The sequence below is a fragment of the Oryctolagus cuniculus genome, chromosome 9, assembly GCF_964237555.1.
Source record: "Oryctolagus cuniculus chromosome 9, mOryCun1.1, whole genome shotgun sequence".
Classification (NCBI taxonomy): domain Eukaryota; kingdom Metazoa; phylum Chordata; class Mammalia; order Lagomorpha; family Leporidae; genus Oryctolagus; species Oryctolagus cuniculus.
In genome coordinates, this window is record NC_091440.1 from 71,094,485 (window position 1) to 71,117,168 (window position 22,684).

General features: G+C 42.3%; 1 protein-coding gene and 1 long non-coding RNA gene across 6 annotated transcripts in view; both read left to right on the top strand.

Moving 5' to 3' along the window:
* The window catches only part of WDFY2 (WD repeat and FYVE domain containing 2), a 195,031-nt gene that overhangs the window by 126,991 nt on the left and 45,356 nt on the right, over nucleotides 1-22,684 (top strand). For all 5 annotated transcript variants that reach the window (XR_011378806.1, XM_070048896.1, XM_002720738.5 and 2 more), the window contains 2 exons: nucleotides 2,853-2,907; nucleotides 16,751-16,901. Coding sequence is in view for 4 of the 5 variants with exons in the window: in XM_070048896.1 (XP_069904997.1) it covers nucleotides 2,853-2,907; nucleotides 16,751-16,901 (206 nt within the window). In the remaining variant the exon portion in view is untranslated. The remainder of the gene's footprint in view (nucleotides 1-2,852; nucleotides 2,908-16,750; nucleotides 16,902-22,684) is intronic.
* On the top strand, nucleotides 16,908-20,441 carry LOC138843809 (uncharacterized). Its single transcript, XR_011378817.1, has 2 exons — nucleotides 16,908-17,990; nucleotides 20,074-20,441. It is a non-coding gene; the product is annotated as an uncharacterized lncRNA (long non-coding RNA).

The following is a 22,684-nucleotide window of genomic DNA, read 5'->3' on the forward strand; positions in this document are numbered from 1 at the left end:
TCACAAAGAACTTCAAATGTTTATCTCTTTTATATTTCTTAGAATAGCAAATGGTTTCTATGATTAAAGAAAATAATAAAAACTGACAAATATCCCCATTTTTCCCCAAGGTTACATGTTTTTATTATCATATTCCCATGGTTATATTTTTTTTGACAGGCAGAGAGAGACGGAGACAGAGAAAGGTCTTCCTTTTCCATTGGTTCACCCCTTAAATGGCCGCTAGCTGCGCTGCGCTGATCCAAAGCCAGGAGCCAGGTGCTTTCTCCTGGTCTCCCATGCGGGTGCAGGGCCAAGCACCTGGGCCATCCTCCACTGCCTTCCTGGGCCACAGCTGAGAGCTGGTCTGGAAGAGGAGCAACCGGGACAGAATCCGGGGCCCCAACCAGGACTAGAACGGGGTGCCAGCGCGGCAGGCGGAGGATTAGCCAAGTGAGCCGCGGCGCCGGCCCATGGTTATATGTTTTTATTAGCATAGGAAAAAACAGATAAATAAAAAAGTAGGTTTGGCCGGCGCCGCGGCTCACTGGGCTAATCCTCCGCCTTGCGGCGCCAGCACACAGGGTTCTAGTCCCAGTCGGGGCGCCGGATTCTGTCCCGGTTGTCCCTCTTCCAAGCCAGCTCTCTGCTGTGTCCAGGGAGTGCAGTGGAGGATGGCCCAAGTTCTTGGGCCCTGCACCCCATGGGAGACCAGGAGAAGCACCTGGCTCCTGCCATCGGATCAGCGTGGTGCCAGCCGCAGCGGCCGTTGGAGGGTGAACCAACAGCAAAGGAAGACCTTTCTCTCTGTCTCGCTTTCTCACTGTCCACTCTGCCTGTCAAAAAAAAAAAAAAAAAAAGTAGGTTTTATTTTGCCTGCATATACAAACCTTTGTGAGAAGTTGTTTTATTTTATACCTTGTCTTGTTCCAAAAGTAAGTGAAATATCTTTTGCCCAAGCTAAAGAAATACTTCAGTAAATTAAAAATAACATGAACTATATGAATTCAGTAAACACTTGCCCTAGTAGAGACAATTGTCTTTAAGAAATAAATTTTTTATATCTGCTGAGGTATTTGGGGCTCCCTAAGGAGTGGGGCTCAGGGCCAGGGGCTCTTGCCTGGGATTAAAGGCTGACAGTGAATTGTTGCTTAGGCACATGGAAGCTGTCCCTACCCACAGTCGAGTCTTCAATGGGCAAGCCACTTTACTTCTTTAAAAATTAGTCAGCTCTGCTCAATTGTTAGGCTAAAAACTCTTTGGAATTAAGAAATGGATTTAGTGCCACTCCTTGGAGGAATAATGATACAAATTTAAAAAGTGACAAGTCAAATAATGTTATTACTGAGAAAATCTTGGTGAAGAAAATCCATTTGTAGGGGCCGGCGCCATGGTGCACTAGGTTAATCCTCTGCATGCGGTGCCAGCATCCCATATGGGTGCTGGTTTTAGTCCAGGCTGCCCCTCTTCCAATCCAGCTCTCTGCTGTGGCCTAGAAAAACAGTGGAAGATGGCCCAAGTGCTTGGGCCCCTGCACCTGCATGGGAAACCAGGAAGAAGCTCCTGGCTCCTGGCTTCGAATTGGCACAGCTCTGGCCTTTGTGGCCATTTGGGGAGTGAACCAACGGAAGGAAGACCTTTCTCTCTCTCTCTCTCTCTCTCTCTCTCTCTCTCTCTCTCTCTCTTCTCTCTCTCTCTCTCTCTCTCTCTCACTGTCTGTAACTCTATCTGTCAAATAAATAAATAAAATCTTTAAAAAAAATAAAAAAAGAAAATCCATTTGTAGATTTACTTCTTAAAGGGGGCTGGGATAGAAAAATGAATAACCAAAGGAACGTGTATACTCTCTCACAGCACCTGCTACTTCACCTTTGTGACATTTATCACACAAATGATAATAGTTTTCTTCTAAAAAATTACACATACTGTGTAAACTCAGTAAACACCTTGATTGATAGCAAATAAAGAGTTTCCATGTCTCTTCTCCCACTCTCCTTTCCTTAAGTCTTCAAAGAAAAATTCTCAATGCTTCCATTCCATTCATTTTTCTGGTTTTAAGTTCAGATGAGGCCATCAATTTACTATGTTTCTCAGCTTTCCTTACTTTTGGTAACTTACCTTTGGTGAATGTATGGATATTTTGCATTTGCAAGAAGCTGAAGAAGTCATAACCTGGGCCTCATAAACTTTGATTGGCGTCTACATGTGGCTCACTGTTTAAATGCATAGATGCTGACATGACTACACATATGCAAGTCTTATGTGGCCCCACAGGAGTATATACAATGTGCTATACAGAAGCTGATTTTTTTCCTGAACTAATATCAGACTGGGAGGTGCCTTCCACATACCTGTTTGACCACTGTTTATTAATACTCACTGTGCCAAGGTAGTATGCCAGGTGCCCAAGGGATGCAAGGATAGTAAGCAGGGGAAAATAAATTGCTAATATTACAAATAGAATCTTTAAAGTATTTATAATTTATTTCTCTACTAGTGCAAATGCCATCCATTCTCTCACTGACCTGAACCTAGCAGATTTTCAGTTGTGACACCCTTGAAATAAAAGTACTTTTCATCAGATTTACCTTCAGAGTTGCCAGTATCAATACTCTGAACTTGATCTGTTTTTCTTTTTCATGCGTACACGAAGTTAACTTAAGGGTTGCAGGGTAAACCTATAATAATTGAATTAGATCATAATTGTGATTGTTACTTTTAAAGAGGTATGAAAATGCTTGTAGGCAAAATACTAATGTTATATATGTTGGAAATAATTCTCTGATGATATTTGTTTTACACAATCTAATTTTACCAAAACATTCATTTACATAATTTCTTTTTACTTATTATTTTCCTTTCTTTTTTGGCAGGAGTTTATTTTGTCAGAAGATTATAACAAGATGACTCCTGTGAAAAACTATCAAGGTAGGAAGTGAGAGGAGTGTATTCATTATCCACTTTGAAATGTTTCTTGAGGATTTGGCCCAGTAGTTAGGATACCACTTGAGGTACCTGTGTGCCTTATTGGAGTGGCTGAGTTTGAGCCTTGATTCTGCTTCTGATTCCAGCTTCCTGCTAATGCATACCGAGGGAAGCATCAAATGATGATTAAAGTAGTTGGGTCCCCAACAACTATGTGGGAGACCTAAATAATTGAGTTCTGGGCTCCTGGCATTTGGGGAATGAAGCAGAGAATGGAAAAAGTCTCTGCCTTCCAAATTAAAACAAACCAAAAATCCCTTGCCTTAAAAATAATAATAACATATTTCTTGGGTAGTCATTTAGCCTATATTATATCCCATATCATATACCTGGGTTCCACACCCGCCTCCTTCTCCTGACTCCAGCTTCCTGGAAATGAATACCCTGGAAGGCATCGATGATGGCTCAAATGATTAGGTTCCTGCCATGCATGTCAGAGACCTAAATCATGCTCCTGGCTCCATTCCAACCATTGCAGGAGTGAACTAATAGATGGGAGCTCACTCTCGCTCTTGCTCTCTCTCCCTCTCTCTCCCTTTCTCTCTATACATAATATATATAAATTTTTAAAAAAATATTTACTTACTTGAGAAGCAGTAAATATAAATATATATAAATAAACATATCTATTTATATATATTTATATTTACTGCTTCTCAAGTAAGTAAATATTTTTTTAAAAATTCTTGGTTTTCACTGCCACAAGAGAATATAGTTGTTCTTTGGTATCCATAGGGGGATTAGTTCCAGGAGCCTCAGAAATACCAACATTTATGAATGCTCAAGTGCTTTATATAAAATGATACAACATTTGCACATAACCCACATGTACCTTTCCATATATTTAAGATCATCTGTAGAGTTCATATAATACCTAATCCAATGTAAATACTATGTAAATAGCCATTGTACTATACTATTTGGGAATAAAGATGAGGAAAAAAGTCTATACATGTTCAGTACAGATGCAATTTTTTTTCCAAATATTTCCAGTCTGTGGTTGTTTGAATCAATGGGTATGACACCAGGAATACAGAGGGCTGACTGTACTTATAATAGTTGAGGATCAAAACAGAGCAACACAGGGATGGCACTGTGACATAGTGGGTACTGCTGCCACCTGGGACACTGGCATCCCATACAGGCACTTGTTCATGTCCCAGCTGCTCCACTTCTGATCCAGCTTCCTTGCCAATTTGCCTGGGAAGGCAGCAGAGGAAGACCCAAATCCTTGGGCCCCTGCAGCCACAAGGGAGACCCGGAAGAGGTTCGTGGCTCCTAATATTGATATGGCCCAGCCCTGACTATTGTGGCCATTTGGGAAGTCAACCAGCAGATGGAAGATTTCTCTCTGTGCGGAACCAGACTGCGTTGGTATGACCTCCAGTCTTTGTCTTCCTTCTACCCTAAACTCACTGGAAATGGCAGCCAGCTGGAGATCAGAGTAAAATTGCTTTACCTGGGACTCCATTTGTGTTTGGTGGAACGGTTGAAAGTGCTTAGAGTCTTCATGCTGTCCAAAGGACAGAGTGACAATTTTAGTGTGCCTTCACAACAGTTTGCTGTTGTTTTTCTAGATCCTTGAGATGCAGTGATAGCTCATTTATTTGGAGCCTTTCCAATTTCTTAATGTAGGCACCAATTGCTATAAAGTTTCCTCTTAACACTGCTTTTGCTGTACCCCATAAGTTTTGATATGTTGTACTGTTGTCTTCATTTGTTTCCAGAAAGCTTTTGATTTCTCCTGTGACCACTGTTCATTCAGGAGCATGTTGTTCAGGAGCAATGTGTTTGCATATGCTCTAGCGATTCTTGAGTTGCTGATTTCCAGCTTCATTCCACTGTGGTCCAAGAATGGTTTGATTTTGATGTTTTTGAATTTGCTGAGACTTGTTTTATGGCCTAGCATGTGGTCAATCCTAGAGAATGTTCCGTGCACAGGTGAGAAGAATGTATATTCTGCAAGTGTAGGATGGAAAGTTCTGTGGATATCTGTTAGGTCCATTTGGTCTATGGTATTGATTAAGCTGATTTTCTGTATGGTTGATGTGTCCATTACTGAAAGCTGGGTTTTGAAATTCCCCATTACTATTGTATTTGAGTCTATGTCTCCCTTTAGTTTATTTAACATTTCTTTTAAATAGCCAGGTGCATAAACGTTTATAAAACTCACTTCTTGTAGAATTGATCCCTTGATCATTACATAGTTCCCTACTTTGTCTCTTTTGACAGTTTTTGTGTTAAAGTCTATTTTGTCTGATATTAGGATGGTTACACCAGCTCTTTTTTGGTTTCTGTTAGCATGAAATATCTTTTTCCATCCTTTCATTTTCAGTTTGCATGCATCTTTGTTGTGAGATATGTTTCTTGTAGGCAGCAAATAGATTTTGTTTTAATCCGTTCAGCCAGTCTGTGTCTTTTAACTGGAGAGTTAAGGCCATTTACATTCAAGGTGACTATTGTTGAGTAATGACTTTGCCCTGCTGTTTTTCCATAAATATTCCTATTTTTTATTTTGGATTTCCTTTTTACTTTTACTGGGAGCTTTCCCTCTTTACCTTCTTCCATAGTGATGACCACGTTTCTGTGTTCCTGTGTGCAGCACACCCTTAAGCATCTTCTCCAGGGCTGGACGGGTGGTGACGAATTATTTCAGTTTCTGTTTGTCATGGAAGGTTTTTATATTTTATATTTCACCTTAATTTGTAAGCTTTGCAGAGTATAGTATTCTGGGTAGACAGTTTTTTTCTCTTTATACTTGTACTATATCTCACCATTCTCTTCTAGCCTGTAGGGTTTCTGATGAGAAGTCCATTGTGAATCTAATTGGAGGTCCTCTGAAAGTAATCCGGTGTTTCTCTCGTGCACACTTTAGAATCTTTTCTTTGTGTTTACTGTGGGGAGTTTGATTACAGTGTGTGATGGTGAAGATCTTTTCTGGTCATGTCTATCAAGAGTTTTATGTGCTTCTTATACTTGGATGTCCCTTTCTTTCTCCAAATTGGGGAAATTTTCTGTTATTATTTCACTAAAAAGGCCTGCTAATCCTTTCTCTCTTTCCACACCTTCAGGAACTCCTAGATGTTAGGTAGTTTGATAGTATCCTATAGATTCCCAACAGTGTTTTTTAGTTTTCTAATTTTTTCTTCTTGTGTTTGGTCTGACTGTATAATTTCCTGTGCTTTTTTGTCTTTTAAGTTGGATATTCTTTCTTCTGCTTCACCAGTTATCTCCACTATATTTTTTATTTGTTCTATTGAATTATTCATTTCCAAGATTTCATTTTGATTTCTCTTTAACATCTCAATTTCATGGGAGAAATTTTGTTTTATGTCTTGTACAGATTTCAGTAGTTTGTGCATTTGCTTCTGATTACTTCTGAGTAATCCTATGATCAATTTTTTTAATCCCATTTCTGGCATTTCTTCAATCTCATCATCTTAACAATCTAGTATTGAGGTGTTGTGTTCTTTTGGGGGTGTCATGTTGTCTTCCTTATTCTTGTTTCTTGGATTGGTACATTTGTTATTTGGCATTTGTGGGAATACTTGTTGGTTTCTTTGATTTTTCGCTGTGGTGGCTTTTATTTTTGGACTATGTCTGATTGGATTAGTGGAGTGTCTGCTTTCAGGAAATACCTAGAGATGTGTGGTGAGAGTGGCCACAAGCTCTGTTCAGTGCTCCAGGGTGAAGGGTGTGTCTGAGGTGACACACCCCAGTTTGTTGTGGTAAATCTCCTTTTTTTTTTTTTTTTTTTTTTTTTTTATTATCAGAGAGGGAGATATCTTCTTGTCTGTTGGGGTAGACTCAGCTGAGCTTCGGTCCTGATAGGAGAGTAGTGCCTGGGCACTAACCCCAGTGAGTATATTATTTGTTCGCTCTGCCATAGGACCACACAAAAGATCTGTGCAGTCCTCAGTATAAGATCAGATTCCCCAGCAATGTCTCTTGCCAGGTAACCAGGGAGCCCTGATCATGTGGATCCTCCCACAGTGACTGCCCAATGTCCCAGCCACACCCTGAGTCCTCTCACACAGCCTCAGTATTTTCACTGACCTGGCACACAAGCCTCTTACAGTCACAAGCACCCGACTCCCTGTCTATTCTCCCCATCAGACTCAGGAGTCTCTGCTTGGCTGGTTGCTGGATGCAGACATGAGCTGGTGTAGCTCTTACGTATGTACAAAATGGCACCTGCTCTCTGTCAGCTTGTTACAGGATGCCATTGCAGGGTGATCTAGGAGAGAGAAATGTATCCCTCCTTTTTTGTTCTCCTCTAGTTTGGCAGGTACACTATCCCCCATGTGGCTCCAAGCCAGATTCCTTCAAGGCGCTTCCTGCAGCTTTGTTGCCAGTGACTTGGGCTGCTAAAGTCTGGTCTCACCTTACTCTCCAGTGCTTGTGTAGAGGCTCTCAGCTTTTGGGGTCCTAAGTTGTGCACATCTTTGCCCTCCACAGAGGTTCACTGTGTTTTCCAATTACATAGAGTTTCCTCTGCTGTTTTCTCCGTAACTCTTCCCTGAGACTGCACTCTTTCCACTTTTGTAAAACTTTCTTCTCCTAGACTCGAGCAGCAAGCTTCCTCCCTACTCTGTCACCTTCAGAAACCCCATTAGGGGTCTTTATTGCAAGATTTGGAGCAAGCATTTGCTTTCCTGAAGTACAATTTTTTGATTTTTTTAGTACATAGTATGCTTTACTATCTGAAAATTATAATAGTGAATAAATGAACAAAACTATTATAACAGGATTATAATAGTGAATAGGACCTGTCCATGTGGAGGGTACAGAAAGATAAACAGACCATTGTATAGTAAGTGCTACGGTATTCCCCTGTTGGTCTCTGCTTAGTCTGTTGGAACTACAGGGTTAGGGTTAGGGTTTGGGTTAGGGTTAGGGTTAGGGTTAGGGTTAGGGTTAGGGTTGGGGTTACAGAAGCAGAGTACAATCTGTCCTACACATGACAGCCTCGCAGTTATTGAAAACAGTAGTGAAAAGTCCTACCCTTCTCCCTCAATCTGCTTTTTTTTCACTGCTATTTTCCAGCCTAAATGTTCTACATCAAAACTCCTGCTTAACATGACCTGGGCTTTTTTCCTTGTAGGGAGCAGATTTTTAAATATGCTGATCACAGATTTAGTTATTTAAAAATCTGGCGTGTTAGAATAAGCAGCCTTAATCCTCCGCCTAGCGGCGCTGGCACCCCGGGTTCTAGTCCCGGTCGGGGCACCGGATTCTGTCCCAGTTGCCCCTCTTCCAGGCCAGCTCTCTGCTATGGCCCGGGAGTGCAGTGGAGGATGGCCCAAGTGCTTGGGCCCTGCACCCCATGGGAGACCAGGAGAAGCACCTGGCTCCTGCCTTCGGATCAGCGCGGTGCGCTGGCCGCAGCACACTGGCTGCAGCAGCCATTGGAGGGTGAACCAACGGCAAAGGAAGACCTTTCTCTCTGTCTCTCTCTCACTGTCCACTCTGCCTGTAAAATAAATAAATAAATAAAATAAACAGCCTTGAAGATTGCCTCCTGGTATTAACACTGATCCCCTTGAATGTGGGCTGGACATAGAATATGGCAGGTGAGAGATGTCACTTTGGAGATTGGCTTACAGAGAGCCTGTGGCTTCCATTCTGCTCACCCTCTCTTGCTCTCTTGATGCCTTCTCTGATAGAGGCTGGCTATCCTGTGGAGAGGCCCATATGCAAAAAAAAAAAGTGGCCAGAGAGGAACTGATGCCCTCTCGTCCATATCCCAGGAACTGAATCCAGCCAACAGCTGTGTGAGGGAGCTCTGAAGCACATCTTTTTTTTTTTTTTTTTTTTTTTTTAAGATTTATTTATTTATTTGAAAGTCAGAATTACACAGAGAGATAAGTAGAGGCAGAGAGAGAGAGAGATCTTCTATCCACTGGTTCACTCCCCAGATGGCCTCAAAGGCTGGAGCTGTGCCAATCCGAAGCCAGGAGCCAAGAGCTTCTTCCAGGTCTCCCACGCAGGTGCAGGGACCTAAGCACTTGGGCCATCTTCTACTGCTTTCCCAGGCCATAGCAGAGAGCTGGAATGGAAGTAGAGTGCCCATATGGGATGCTGGCACTGGAGGCGGCGGCTTTACCCACTATGTCACAGTGCCGTTCCCTGAAGCAGATCTTACCTCCACCAAGCTTTCAGACGAAACTATGGCTGCACTTCACACCTTCATTGCATCCTGTGAGATGCCTTACAGTAGAGGCACCCAACTAAAGTGGCCACAGGATTTCTGAAATTTGTACAGAAACTCAGAAACAATGAATTTTTATTGTTTTAAGCCATTAGTGTTTGGATAACTTGTTACAGAGCAGTAGGTAACTAATACATGCATGTAACCTGATAAGTACAAAATCATGTTTCCCTTCTCTCCTCTGTTGGGCAGTATCCTAATATTAATAGTATGCCATTCGGCAGCCACTTGACACTGTGGACTTGTGTCAAGTCATCAGCTCTCAAACTCCTTCAGAATTCTCACCTAAGTTGTTCTTAGACTTGAGTCTCCTGTAGGTACTTTTGAGGATGTTTCTTGTTTTTATTTTTAATTTTGCTTTTAGGCTAAATTCAGGACTTCACATTGTTATTTATCATTGCTTATCATATTTTTTACCCATTTCTCAAGTTACCAAAGTATTTTGCAATCCCAGTTGTCATTAAATACTTTGTTTCCATCTAGTTCTATGTTTTCATTAAATATATGCTCATAAACTGTGTCATTCCCTGTCTTTGTTTAATGGTTGTCCTCACAAATACACATAAATGATGAGCACACCACTAAAAACCACTCTTCATGTGCTATTAGTATTAGAATCTCTTAATATGAAAACATTAATATAATATTGAAATATTAATATAATATGGAAATATTGTGTCTACAAGGGAATTATAAAATTGACATACAGACTACTGTTGAAACCCTTTCTCCACAAACACCTAGAGGTAATGGTAAAATGACATTCTTGTTGTTTTAGATATTCTTTTCGATTTGATGCTAAGTTCCTGAGGGATACAAATGGAAATTTCCTGTGTATCAGAAGCAAAGAGGAACCATAAACTCAAGAGTGATACACATATGATCTGACACTGCCACTGTCTTGGAGAGAGAAAGAAAACCAGTAATAGTTAGATACTTATGTGTGGCCATGCAGTTGGGGACAAAGATAAAGCCCAAGGCCTGAGCAATATGGTAATTGGAACTGAGATTTTCATACAAAACCAACATCCATAAAGCACTTATATCCCCTTAAAAAGGAGAGGACCAGAACCCTCCACTCACTGGTTCAGGAAACCACAGGAAATTTATCCTTGACCATAACTCTAGATGGGGGTGGAGTGTGTGTGTGGAGGGGATGTTCCCATGATAAATAAAGCCAAAACTGAAAACATTTGAATTTGGAATATAGGTTTAAAGTAATTTTGTGGTACTGGAAGCTCCACCATAAGAAATTAACATAAATTGATCTTGGTCAGTGATATCTTTTGAATATCCACTGAATATGAATTCAAAAGATCTCTTCCAATACAATGAAGTCTACAAAGGGTTCACAGCGAAAACAAGCCCTTTTAAGATTAATTCATATTTTTTTAAAGATTTATTTATTTGAAAGGCAGAGTTAACAGAGAGAGAGAGAGAGAGAGAGAGAGGAAGAGGTCTTCCATCCTCTGGTTCACTGCCCAAATGGCTGCAGTGGCTGGAGCTAGGCCGATCTAAAGCCAGGAGCCAGGAGCCAAGAGCTTCTTCTGGGTCTCCCATGTAGGTGCAGGGGCCCAAGGACTTGGACCATCTTATACTGCTGTCCCAGGCCATAGCAGAAAGCTGGATCGGAAATGGAGCACCAGGAATCTAACCAGCACCCATATGGGATTCCAGCACTGCAGGCAGTGGCTTTACCTCATATTATTTTTTTAATTTACAAAAGTAACAAGCAGTCAGTCCACTTTGAGTAAATATAAGCAGATACCATAAACATGAGTATTAGAATGTCAGGAATCTTAGGTGTTGATCAGCAATCTCAAAGAGACCATAACATTTTTTTTAAAGATTTATTTATTTATTTGAAAGTCAGAGTTACACAGAGAGAGGAGAGGCAGAGAGAGAAAGAGGGCTTTCATCCACTGGTTCACTCCCCAAAGGGCTGCAGTGGCCAGGGCTGAGCTGATCCAAAGACAGGAGGCTCCTCCGGGTCTCCAGCGTGATTGCAGGGGCCCAAGGACTTGGGCCATCTTCTACTGCTTTCCCAGGCCATAGCAGAGATCTGGATCGGAAGTGGAGCAGCCGGGACTCAAATCATCAACCATATGGGATGCTGGCATGGCAGGCTGGGGCTTTAACCCCCTGCACCACAGCACCGGCCTGTAACATGATTTTTTAAATGATTAAAGAAATCAAAAGTATTTAGCATTGTGGCACAATGAGTTAAAGGCGCCCCCTGGGATGCCTGCATCATGTGTTTGTGCCATTTCAAGTTCCAGCTCTTCTGCTTCTTTGTTAGCTTTATGATGATACACCAGGGAAAGCAGCAGATGATGGCCCAGGTGCTCGGACCACCAGCATCCATGACCCAGACCTGGCTGTTGCAGCCATTTGAGGAGTGAATGATTAGATTCAAGATCTCTGTCTGTCACTCTGCATTTCAAATAATTCCAAAAAAGAAAAAAAAAATGAAAACAAACAAAGTGTAAAATTCAGAAGGGAATAAAAAGACTGCAAGGGGCAGATACTGTGGTGTAGTGGGTAAAGCAGCCGCCTGCAGCACCGGCATCCTGTATGTGTGCCAGTTTGAGTCCCAGCTGCTTCACTTCTGATCCAGCTCCCTGCTAATGTGCCTGGGAAAGCAGTGAAAGGGGGCTCAAGTCCTTGGGCCCCTGTACCCATGTGGGAGACCCAGATGAAGCTCCTGCTTCCTGGCTTCAGCCTGGCCCAGCGCTGGCTGTTGCAGCCATTTGGGGAGTGAACCCTCTCCCTCTCCCTCTCCCTCTCCCTCTCCCTCTCCCTCTCCCTCTCCCTCTCCCTCTCCCTCTCCCTCTCCCTCTCCCTCTCCCTCTCCCTCTCCCTCTCCCTCTCCCTCTCCCTCTCCCTCTCCCTCTCCCTCTCCCTCTCCCTCTCCCTCTCCCTCTCCCTCTCCCTCTCCCTCTCCCTCTCCCTCTCCCTCTCCCTCTCCCTCTCCCTCTCCCTCTCCCTCTCCCTCTCCCTCTCCCTCTCCCTCTCCCTCTCCCTCTCCCTCTCCCTCTCCCTCTCCCTCTCCCTCTCCCTCTCCCTCTCCCTCTCCCTCTCCCTCTCCCTCTCCCTCTCCCTCTCCCTCTCCCTCTCCCTCTCCCTCTCCCTCTCCCTCTCCCTCTCCCTCTCCCTCTCTGTAACTCTGACTTTCAAATAAACTAAATAAAAATTTTTAAAAAAGTAAAAACATGCCTGGCCATGGCATAGCGGGTAAAGCTGCCATCTGCAGTGCCGGCATCCCATATGGGTGCCAGTTCGAGACCCGGCTGCTCTGCTTCCAATCCAGCTCTCTGCTGTGGCCTTGGAAAGCAATAGAATATGGCCCAGTTCCTTGGGCCCCTACATCTGCATGGGAGACCTGGAGCAAGCTCCTAGCTCCTTTCTTCCGTGCAACTCTGGCCGTTGCGGCCAATTGGGGAGTGAACCAGCAGATGGAAAACACCTCTCTCTCTCTCACTCTCTCTCCCTCTCCTTCTCTCTCTGTGTAACTCTGATTTTCAAGTAAAATAAATAAATCTTTAAAAAAAATAAAAATCAAATAGAACTTTTATATATGAAAAATATAGGCATTGAAATTTTAGAAATCAGTGCGTAGGTTGAGTCAATTAGACATAGATTACACTAGGGAAAGGTAGATAGTTTTTTATGTCAGTGGAAAAACATCTTTTAAGTATTGAGAGGAAAAAATAAAACCTGCTAGCATAGAGTTCTATACCAAGAGAAAATACCTTTTAAAAACGAAAGTAGGGGCTGGCACTGTGGTGTAGCGGGTAAGGCTGCTGCCTGCAGTGCTGGCATCCCTTATGGGCGCCAGTTTGAGACCCGGCTGCACTACTTCCTATCCAGCTCCCTGCTATGGCCTGGGAGAGCAGCAGAAGATGGTCCTAGTCCTTGGGCCCCTGCATCCACATGGGAGATCTGGAAGAAGCTCCTGGCTTTGGATCGGTGCAGCTCCAGTCGTTGTGGCCAATTGGGGAGTCAACGAGTGGATGGAAGACCTCTCTCTCTGCCTCTCCTTCTCTCTCTGAAGAAATGAAAGACCGCCAACCTATTCAATGAAATCAGTATTACCTAAACTAAAGCTGAGCAAAAAGAATACAAGAAAAGACAAAACCATCATCTGCAGCTTTCCCTGGTGTATCGTCATAAAGCTAACAAAGAAGCAGAAGAGCTGGAACTTGAAATGGCACAAACACATGATGCAGGCATCCCAGGGGGCGCCTTTAACTCATTGTGCCACAATGCTAATCCACAATGCAGTCCACCTTTCCTCATGAAAATAGATGTCAGAAGTCTGAACAAAATTTCTGTAAATCAAATCCAAATACATAAAAAAGATAACACATCATGATGAGATGAGGTTAATCAGAAATCAAGCATTCAAAAATTAATAAATGCTGTACACCCAAAATGAAAAGGGAGTGGGTTCAAATGGATATTTGTACACCCGTGTTCATAGCAGCTTCATTCATAATAGCTAAAAGTTGGATGTAATACAAATGTTCATTGACAGATGACTAAATAAACAGAATGCAGTATATATGAGAGCAATTAAAAACATTCATGGACAATGGAATAAAAGATAAACTTATTTATTTTGATATCAGAAACATTTGAAATTTATACACAGAGGGCTATTCAAAAAGTTAGTGAAAATGTTTATTCCAAAAAAAAAATACATGGTTCTGCTTATATTGTTTGGTATGCAAACTACAAAGAGACAAAGAGCCATCTTGGTACAGAATTCTGGTATAGCAGTTAAGATGATGCTTGGGATACCTGCATCATATATTGTAGTGCCTGTGTTCAGTCCCAGTTCTGCTCTCGATTCTAACATCCTACTAATGCATACCTGGGGACAGAGAGATGATTAAAAACTCATGTAGTTGGGTACTTGCCACTCATGTGGGAGACCTGGCTTGATTTATAGGTTCCATGCTTCACCCTAGCTCAGCCCTAGCTGTTGCCATCTAGGGAGTAAATCTACTAATGGTCTCTCTCTCTCTCTCTCAAATAAATAGAATTAAATTTCTTAAAATTAACAAAATGAAGTGACCATCCTGCAAAGGTCAGATTTGCTATGAAGTGAGGAAGTCCCCTACTTCGCAGGGTCATTACAGTGATGAAGTGACAGAACGTGTTTAAGTCCCTGGCACTTGTTAGACACTCAGAAATTGGCAGATGCTATGGTTGTTATCAGCAGAACTGTGTTTATACACCCATACTGCCTAACACTGACTTCAAGATCAATATAGGAAACCAATGTCTTGTCTATCAACCTCATCACACTCAAGATAAGAGTGCTGAGCCCCCCGCCCCCCCCCCCCCCGCCCCGCCGCCGACTGCCTGCTCCCAGAAGCAGGGTCTGATAAGGACCTGGGAGCAGGATAGCAGTTTTTGTTCATTCCATGCAGCTCTGTTGAATGACCCCAGTCTCCCTTCACCTTGGTGCCTGAAATTGTGTAATAACAAGAAAACACAGGGCCGGCGCCCCGGCTCACTAGGCTAATCCTCCGCCTTGCGGCGCCGGCACACCGGGTTCTAGTCCCAGTGGGGGCACCGGATTCTGTTCCGGTTGCCCCTCTTCCAGGCCAGCTCTCTGCTATGGCCCGGGAGTGCAGTGGAGGATGGCCCAAGTGCTTGGGCCCTGCACCCCATGGGAGACCAGGATAAGTACCTGGCTCCTGCCATCGGATCAGCGCGGTGCACCAGCCGCAGCGCGCCGGCCGCGGCGGCCATTGGAGGGTGAACCAACGGCAAAGGAAGACCTTTCGCTCTGTCTCTCTCTCTCACTGTCCACTCTGCCTGTCAAAATAAATAAATAAATAAAATTTAAAAAAAAGAAACTATTAAAAAAAAAAGAAAGCACAAATCCTCCTACTTGATTTCATTTAGTAATTGAGAAGCAAGGAGACGTTGGCCACACTACTCAATTGTATTGTGCCTAACTTTGCCCATATATAAAATAGGGAGATGGGCTGGATTCCATGAATAGCCTCTTCTAGGATTGTGTGGTGCAGTGATGGTAATAGTGTTGCCCTTGTAAATGAGTGATTCTAGGAAACTTACTCTCATTATCACATGTAAATGAGGATGTGCACGTGCATACACTGTGGTGTAAGGGAAACAGTCATGCACTGTGTAATATCCCAGCCAACAACAGATCCCATGTGCAACAGTGATCCTATGAGATAAATCACCTAGTGAAGTCATAGCCGTCTTTCTTTGGGTGAGTGTGCCCTGGGATGTTTGCACAATGATGAAATCACCTAATGGCACATTTCTCAGAATGTATACCTGTCATTAAGTGTCACCTGGCAGTATCTCATCCTCTTTTATATGGCACTTGGGAATTATTCTGTCTTCCTTTCCAAGCATTTGATTTCTGCCAGAAAGTTCTCCATCTAGAACTTTGTTACAAGTTTGTTAAACGGATTTTCAAAAGAACAATGTCAGGGGCCAGTGCTGTGGCAGAGTAGACTAAGCCTCCGTCTGTGGGCCAGCATCCCATACAGACACTGGTTCATGTCCTGGCTGCTCCTCTTCCAATCCAGCTGTCTGCTAATGGCCTTGGAGAGCATTAGAGGATGGCCCTAGTGCTTGAGCCCCTGCACCCATGTGGAAGATCCAGATGAAGCTCCTGGCTCATGGTTTCAGCCTGGCTCAGCCATGGCGCAGCCCTGGCCATTGCAGCCACTTGAGAGTGAACCAGTGGATGGAAGATCTCTCTCTCCCTCTTTCTGTCTGTAACTCTGCCTCTCAAATAAATAATCTTTTAAAAAATAACAATATGCTCTGTACTTTGTAAGTGCACAAAAACCAACCACAATGACTATGTTTTTCTTTTTTTTAAAGATTTGTTTTGTTTATTTGAAAGACAAAATGACAGAGCGGAGATGGAGAGACACAGAGAAAAAGAGAGATCTTCCATCCACTGGTTCACTCCCCAAATGGCCATAAGCCAGGAGCCTGGAACTCCATCTGGGTTTCCCACATGAGTGGCAGGGACTCAAGTACTTGTGCTGTCTTCTGCTGTCTTCTGGTTTGGAAGCAAAGCACCCGGGACTCAAACCAGCACTTCAATATGGAGTGCTAGCCCCACAAGCTACAGCTTAACCCACCGTGCTACATCAGCCCCATTGGGACAGTATCACACAACCAGCAATGCTGGTGTATTTGTGGTTACATTGAATCTGGCCCTCTCTAGCCCAGCTGTCTGTGGGTCATGGGAGCTCTCCATGGTGGTAAGCACAAGCAGGGTGAAGCAGTAAGAAGGAATGAATAGTTTTTACAAATCATATAAAAACACAGATATGCGTGTCTATGGGGCATACTTCTATCCCTGGTGGGAACCACTGTTCTACCCTGTCTTAACTTGTCCCGTACTGTGCAGCTTACTCACAGGGAGGGAGGACAGAAGGACCCATCTCTGCAGACCATGCTTTTCAACCTCTTTAGGGTACTTTATTTTTTTCCCAAAGAAATCTTTTATTTATTGAATATAAATTTGGGGGTAATTTAGTGATTGTTTTCTTGTCTCTTGATTTTCAGCGCATCAGAGCAGAGTGACGATGATCCTGTTTGTCCTGGAACTGGAATGGGTGCTGAGCACAGGACAGGACAAGCAATTTGCCTGGCATTGCTCTGAGAGTGGACAGCGCCTGGGAGGCTACCGCACCAGCGCCGTGGCCTCTGGCCTGCAGTATCCTTTGCTGGACAGAATCCTTTAGTGCAGAAGTGACTGTCTAGCTCTTTGATGCATGAAAATCTGGGCTGTGTGCAATTTGAGAGGTTTATGTTTTGTTATTTGTTGAATTGTACCATCTGATTAAGATGCTTATAGATTTCCCTAAGACACGTCATCAAGGATTCCCATGTAGAGGGAGTGAAGTGAGATAACTTCACTGGAAACAATAGACCCTGCTCAACATATTGTTGTCTGCTGACATGAGGTTTGACAGCTAGACAGGATACAGTCTACTTTGACATCTCCAACTGTCAGAATTAGGCTACATCAAGATGAAACCATCACCAAAATAGAATCTTTGGTTTTTGTACAAAAGTGATTCACATGTAGGCATTAGAGTTGTGAACTTTTCTATTGGGGCCTGGGAAAAGAATCAAGGGATTCTTATTTATTCTATTGTCATTTATTGAGAGGCTGTCACACCAGGATCCACATGGTGACGCTGCATATTACTTCCAGGCGTGAGGATTCCCTCGGATGTGTAGAATGATAGTATTGAATCTCAAGTTGCCAGCATCCATGTGCTCAGGGTGAATCCCAGCTTATGCTGGGTAACTCTCACATCTGGCCAGCTAGACTCCAGGAAACAGTACTGTCTGGTGTGTAGCTTGTGTGGGTGATTCTGGTATTCTTAGTAAAAATCCTAGAAGCTCTCCACCTTCTGAGAAAAGGGAAGCAAGTGGAAACAGATCACTTGTCAGCAAATGCAGAAGAAACAATAGGACCTTTTTTCTAATTTTCTTCTCCATGTTTATAAAATGTCTTTTCAGTCATTCTGAATAATTTGACAAATGCATTACTGTTTCTTTGGAGACATGTGACCATAGTTGTATTTTTGTGTATATATAGGCTTACATTCTTTTTCTTGCTGGAAGGGCAAGATCAATACAGTAGGAATGACCATGTGGAAGATTGTAAAGTGGCAAGTTATCAAGAAGACCAGAGGCAAGGACAGTAAGGAGTGGAAAGCAAGATGAGCTTACTTTTGAGAGGGCAGCACCACCTAGGAATAAGGCACCGCAAAGCCCAGCTTCTAAAAGCCAGGTCAGAGGAGCATAGTGCTTGAGTTGAAATACGTGAACTCTGTTGCCAACAGAGTAATGATTTTTCTTAATTACTCTTATTTATTTATTTAAGCGGCAGAGAGAGTGAGAAAGAACTCCCATCTGCTAATTTACTCCCCAATTGCCCATAGCAGTCCCCCATCTGGAGCCCAAGCTGGGAGCCAGAAACTCAGTCCAGGCTTCACACATAGCAGTAATCCATTCACTTGGGCTGTCACTGGGTACGGTACCAGGGCATTCCAGTATGAGATATTAACCACTAGGCCACATGCCCACCCAAATAACTGAATTCTTGTGGTGGTAGAGGTAGAAGGGCCCTTAATCTCACTCTTCTCTCAGTCTGCTTAGCTGCTGTAACAAATTATTATATGGATAACTTACGATGAACAAATGTATTGCTTGTATTTGTGGAGACTGAAAAGCCTAAGATAAGGGTACCAGAAGATTTGGTGGGGGCCCACTCCCTGGCTCACAGAACGGCTGTTGTCTTGCTGTGTTCTGACATGGTAGAAGGGGCAAGGGAGCTCTGGATCTTTTTTTATAAGGGCACAGTCCCATTCATAAAGGTTTTGTCGTTTTGACCAATCACCTCCTGAAGGCTGTTATCTCCAAATTCCATCTCATTGGATATTAGTTTCAACATCTAAATTTTAGGGGTCTGTAAAAACATTCAGTCCTCCTTACCATGCACAAACAAGCATGTACACATGGTAATTATGGGTGGTGATGGATGTGTTAATTAATTTGTGGTAATTATTACAGTGATACATCAAATCATCATGTTGTACACCTTGATTATGTGTGGTTTTTATTTGTTGATTAGATTTTTAAGATTTTTTTCAGTCTATAACACTCTCATGTCACAGATGAGCCAGCTGAAGCCCAGAAAGTGTCCCATCTTATCTGAGGCTACCCAGCCAGTTAGTAGGAAAACCACCACCAGAACCCAAGTCCTCTGCCTTAGACTCCTGGTTTTGTCCCCATTATACTGCATTGCCCCTTTCAGAACAGAACTAATGGTTTCAATATATTTGCTCTTATTCTGGCTAGTATGTCACTAGCCCAGTCTAGTGATAAATCTCTCTGTATGTTTTATGTATCCCTTAGCCAAGCCAAAGAGTGCAGGAAAAATTAACAGATGTTGCCTCTGGATCTTATTGATCTTGCCTTAACTTTTTTAATTGTCTGAAAATGAAAAGCAAAAGTCAAATGCATATTGTTAAACTTGTCCTCATCGTAGTATTCTATGGTGTAAGAATATTGGCTGCCAGTTCTTGTCTTTAGGCATCTCTAAAAGGCATCCTCAGTTTTTGATTGTTTGTTTTGGCCATGCTGTATGGTTTACCAAGTAGAAATGCATGTGATTGGCTATCAGAAGTGTGTGTGTTTATATGTATAGGCATCTAGGCTTCAGTTCTCAGTGGAAGGGACCATGCAGCCAACATCACTGTTAAGGTGAAGGGAAGCTGTCATACAACAGATAATTCCTCCCAGAAAATTCCTCAGCTTCAAACAGTTCTGCCTCACCAGCACTGATTGGTGCCAACACTTATTCTTGTGTATTTTTCCAGTGCTAAACACTGATGGCACAAAAGCTCTGTGCTGCCGCCAGAGGGTCTCAGCCAAGAACCATGCGATTTTACAAGGCTGAACGTTTTTTCTGGGAACTGGCTGGTGAACACATTATTAATGGGCAAGCCATCAGTATTAGGGTTCACTTTTCGGTCTAGCTTTTAAACACATAAACTTATGAGACCCCCACCACCAACATCACCACCACATTCTTCTCTCCTCACTTTCTTCCCGCCACTGTCCACACTTTGAGAGTTTTCTTTGCGATGAAGGAAGGAGGAAGAAGATCTTATGCCAACAGCATAAAATGTTCAGAATTTTATCATTACCCCTACTTATCTTCACAGGGACCAACTAACGGTTTAAATAAGGGACCTCTATGGATGAACTGATTGTTTCCCATTTTCCTCAATCATTTCATTCAAATCAACAAGTAGCAAAATAAACCAGATGGAGTTACGTTTTTTTTTTTTTTCTCTCTCTGCTTTCAGGTCTCTTAATGGAGAAATAACTGTGCAATGCAAATAACCAAAATTCAGGTAGAGAAATAAAGGAAGATGAAGAGACTAACCATTTCATAGATTGTATTAACAGTTTCTGAATAACTTGAGATCCTTTGCTTATGTTATGTAGAAATCTGAAGCTTTGAATGCTAAGGGCTGAGACTGGATGTCTGGCCTGTATCCCATATCAGAATGCTTGGGTACAATTTTTGAGTCTGGCTTCTGACTCCAGCTTCCTGCTAAGGCAGACCACGGGAAACAGCGGGCGATGGCTCAAGCAATTAGACCCCTACCTCCCACACAGAAGAACCGCAATGAGCTCCCAGCTCCCAGCTCCCAGCTCCCAGCTTCAGCCCAAACCTGGCTGAGTGAGCCAGTATATGCGAGTGCTTTTAAGCCTTCCCACCCACTTCAAATAAATAAATAAAAATTTTTAAATGTTTTAAATATTAAGTGCCCTGTAATAGCAGTACTAGGAATAATATTTATAAGGGGGAGGAAGAAAATTTCTTACATCTACGGTTTCTAGGTTTACAAAGTACTTCTGTGAACATACCTTCCTTCACATCAAAATAATAATGTGCAATAAAATAAAATAGCTAATTCTCAATTTTCATAGTGTAGCAACCAAGACTCAATGGCACTCAGAGAGATTGACTTGCTCAGTTGCATGGCTTGTTACTGTCAGAACCAGTACTAGAACATGGATAATAAAATTTTTCAGCCCTTCTACTGCATAACCTGATAGAGCAGGCTGGAGGTTTTTTCCAGGTCCTCTGACAAGGAAGTGAGGAAATAGAGATGTTTTCCTTTTTAACCTCACTTGCTAGTATAAAATTTGTAGATACTTGATCCAACCTTACCTGTCAGTGTCTTGTTATCTGACCATGTTTTTATCATATTTTTCATGTTTTACAAAAATAATTCAGATACTCCTTATTTTAGGATTTTCTTCATGATGGAGATATTTCCAGATGTCACACCATGCAGTGAAATACCTTCCTGCTAAATGTAATCTCTTAGATTTATTCCTTGAAGGTAAAGAGTTCTGAAAAGCTATTAAGATTATCTCAATTTCTTGCTATCATACTTCATGCCAATCACTCTGGCTTTGAGGTTGTACTATCTTTTTATTTCAGCCTCTTCTAAATGGCATTTGTTGAATTGGTATTTTTTTTTTTGAGAATACAGTTCCTTAGAATTGAAAATAGTATTCAGTGTCAAATTGAGTCTAGTTTTTCATCTTTGTTTTTAAAATTAATCAAGATAAATGTAAGGTGATCTTTTTCCTTATAAATTTTAATATCTTACATAAGTTTGATAATTTGCTAGAAGAGTATAACTTGTTATGCTTTGTCCTCCTTTACTTTATTTTAATATTTTATTATCAAAACATTTTAAACATGCAGCAAGTTGGAGAAAATAGGATAATAGACACTCACCAATCATTCACATCCACTGTCAATTCTTCTGCCAGATTTTTATTTATTTTCTTTTGACACTAGACTATTTTAAAGTAAATTCTAGATCTAATGTCATTTGATCTTTACATAGTTCATTATATCTAAAATATATGGGTTTTTTTTCAGTAATCTCAATGCTATTATTACATCTGGAAAGTAGTCATTCCTTGATATGTTGAATAATAACCCATTTTCAAATCTCACTGATTGTTGTGCAAGTGGATTTTTGCAGTGAGTTTGTTTGAAATTGCATCTAGACGTGGTTCACATGATGCATGTGGTTGTCATCTTCCAGATCTTTCTTCATCTATAGCAGTGTCCCCTCTCTACTTTTTTTATGCCACTGCTTTGCTGAACATATAGAATCAGTTCTTCTACAGTCTCATACTCCAAGTTTATCTCTGCTTTCTGTTGATGTCATTTGTTTTGGTTTGGTTTAGTTTTTTGGGAGGCAGAATGATAGAGAAAGAGAGGGAAAAACAAAGAAGAAGAGGGATCTTCCATTGCTGATTCACTCTACAACAGTCAGAGCTAAGCCAGGCCAAAGCCAAGAACAGGAACTCCATTTGGGTCTCCCATGTAGGTGGCAGGGACACAAGCACTTGGAGCCATTGCCTGCTGCCTTCCCAGGTACATCAGCAGGAAGCTGGATTGGAAGCAAAGGAGCTGGGACTTGAACCGGGACTCCAACATGGTATGCTGATGTCCCAAGCTATGGCTTACCCCAGGGTGCCCAGTGCCCGTCCCTCTCATCATGTCATTTAACTTGTTTGTTTACCTATCCTTTTCTCATATTTTCTGAAAATTGAAAGTTGCCTGTAATCTCTTGATTCCCTCTGACTCACCATTTTGGTAAGAACACTTGCAGATTGTTCTTTGTGCACTTAATCATAGTCTCCCTGCGGAGGAGCATGAATTGGGGATTGGCCTTGCAGTTATCCTAAGATTGATCAGCAATTCAGGAGGTGACATCCAGGTCCCTGCAGCAGTGCCATCCTCCCTTCCAGTCTTTCTTTCTTTCTTTTTTTTTTTTTTTAAATTTTATTTGTATTTACTTGAAAGACAGAGTTACACAGAGACAGAAGGAGAGGCAAAGAGAGAGAGAGGTCCTCCATCCACTGGTTCACTCCCCAGAT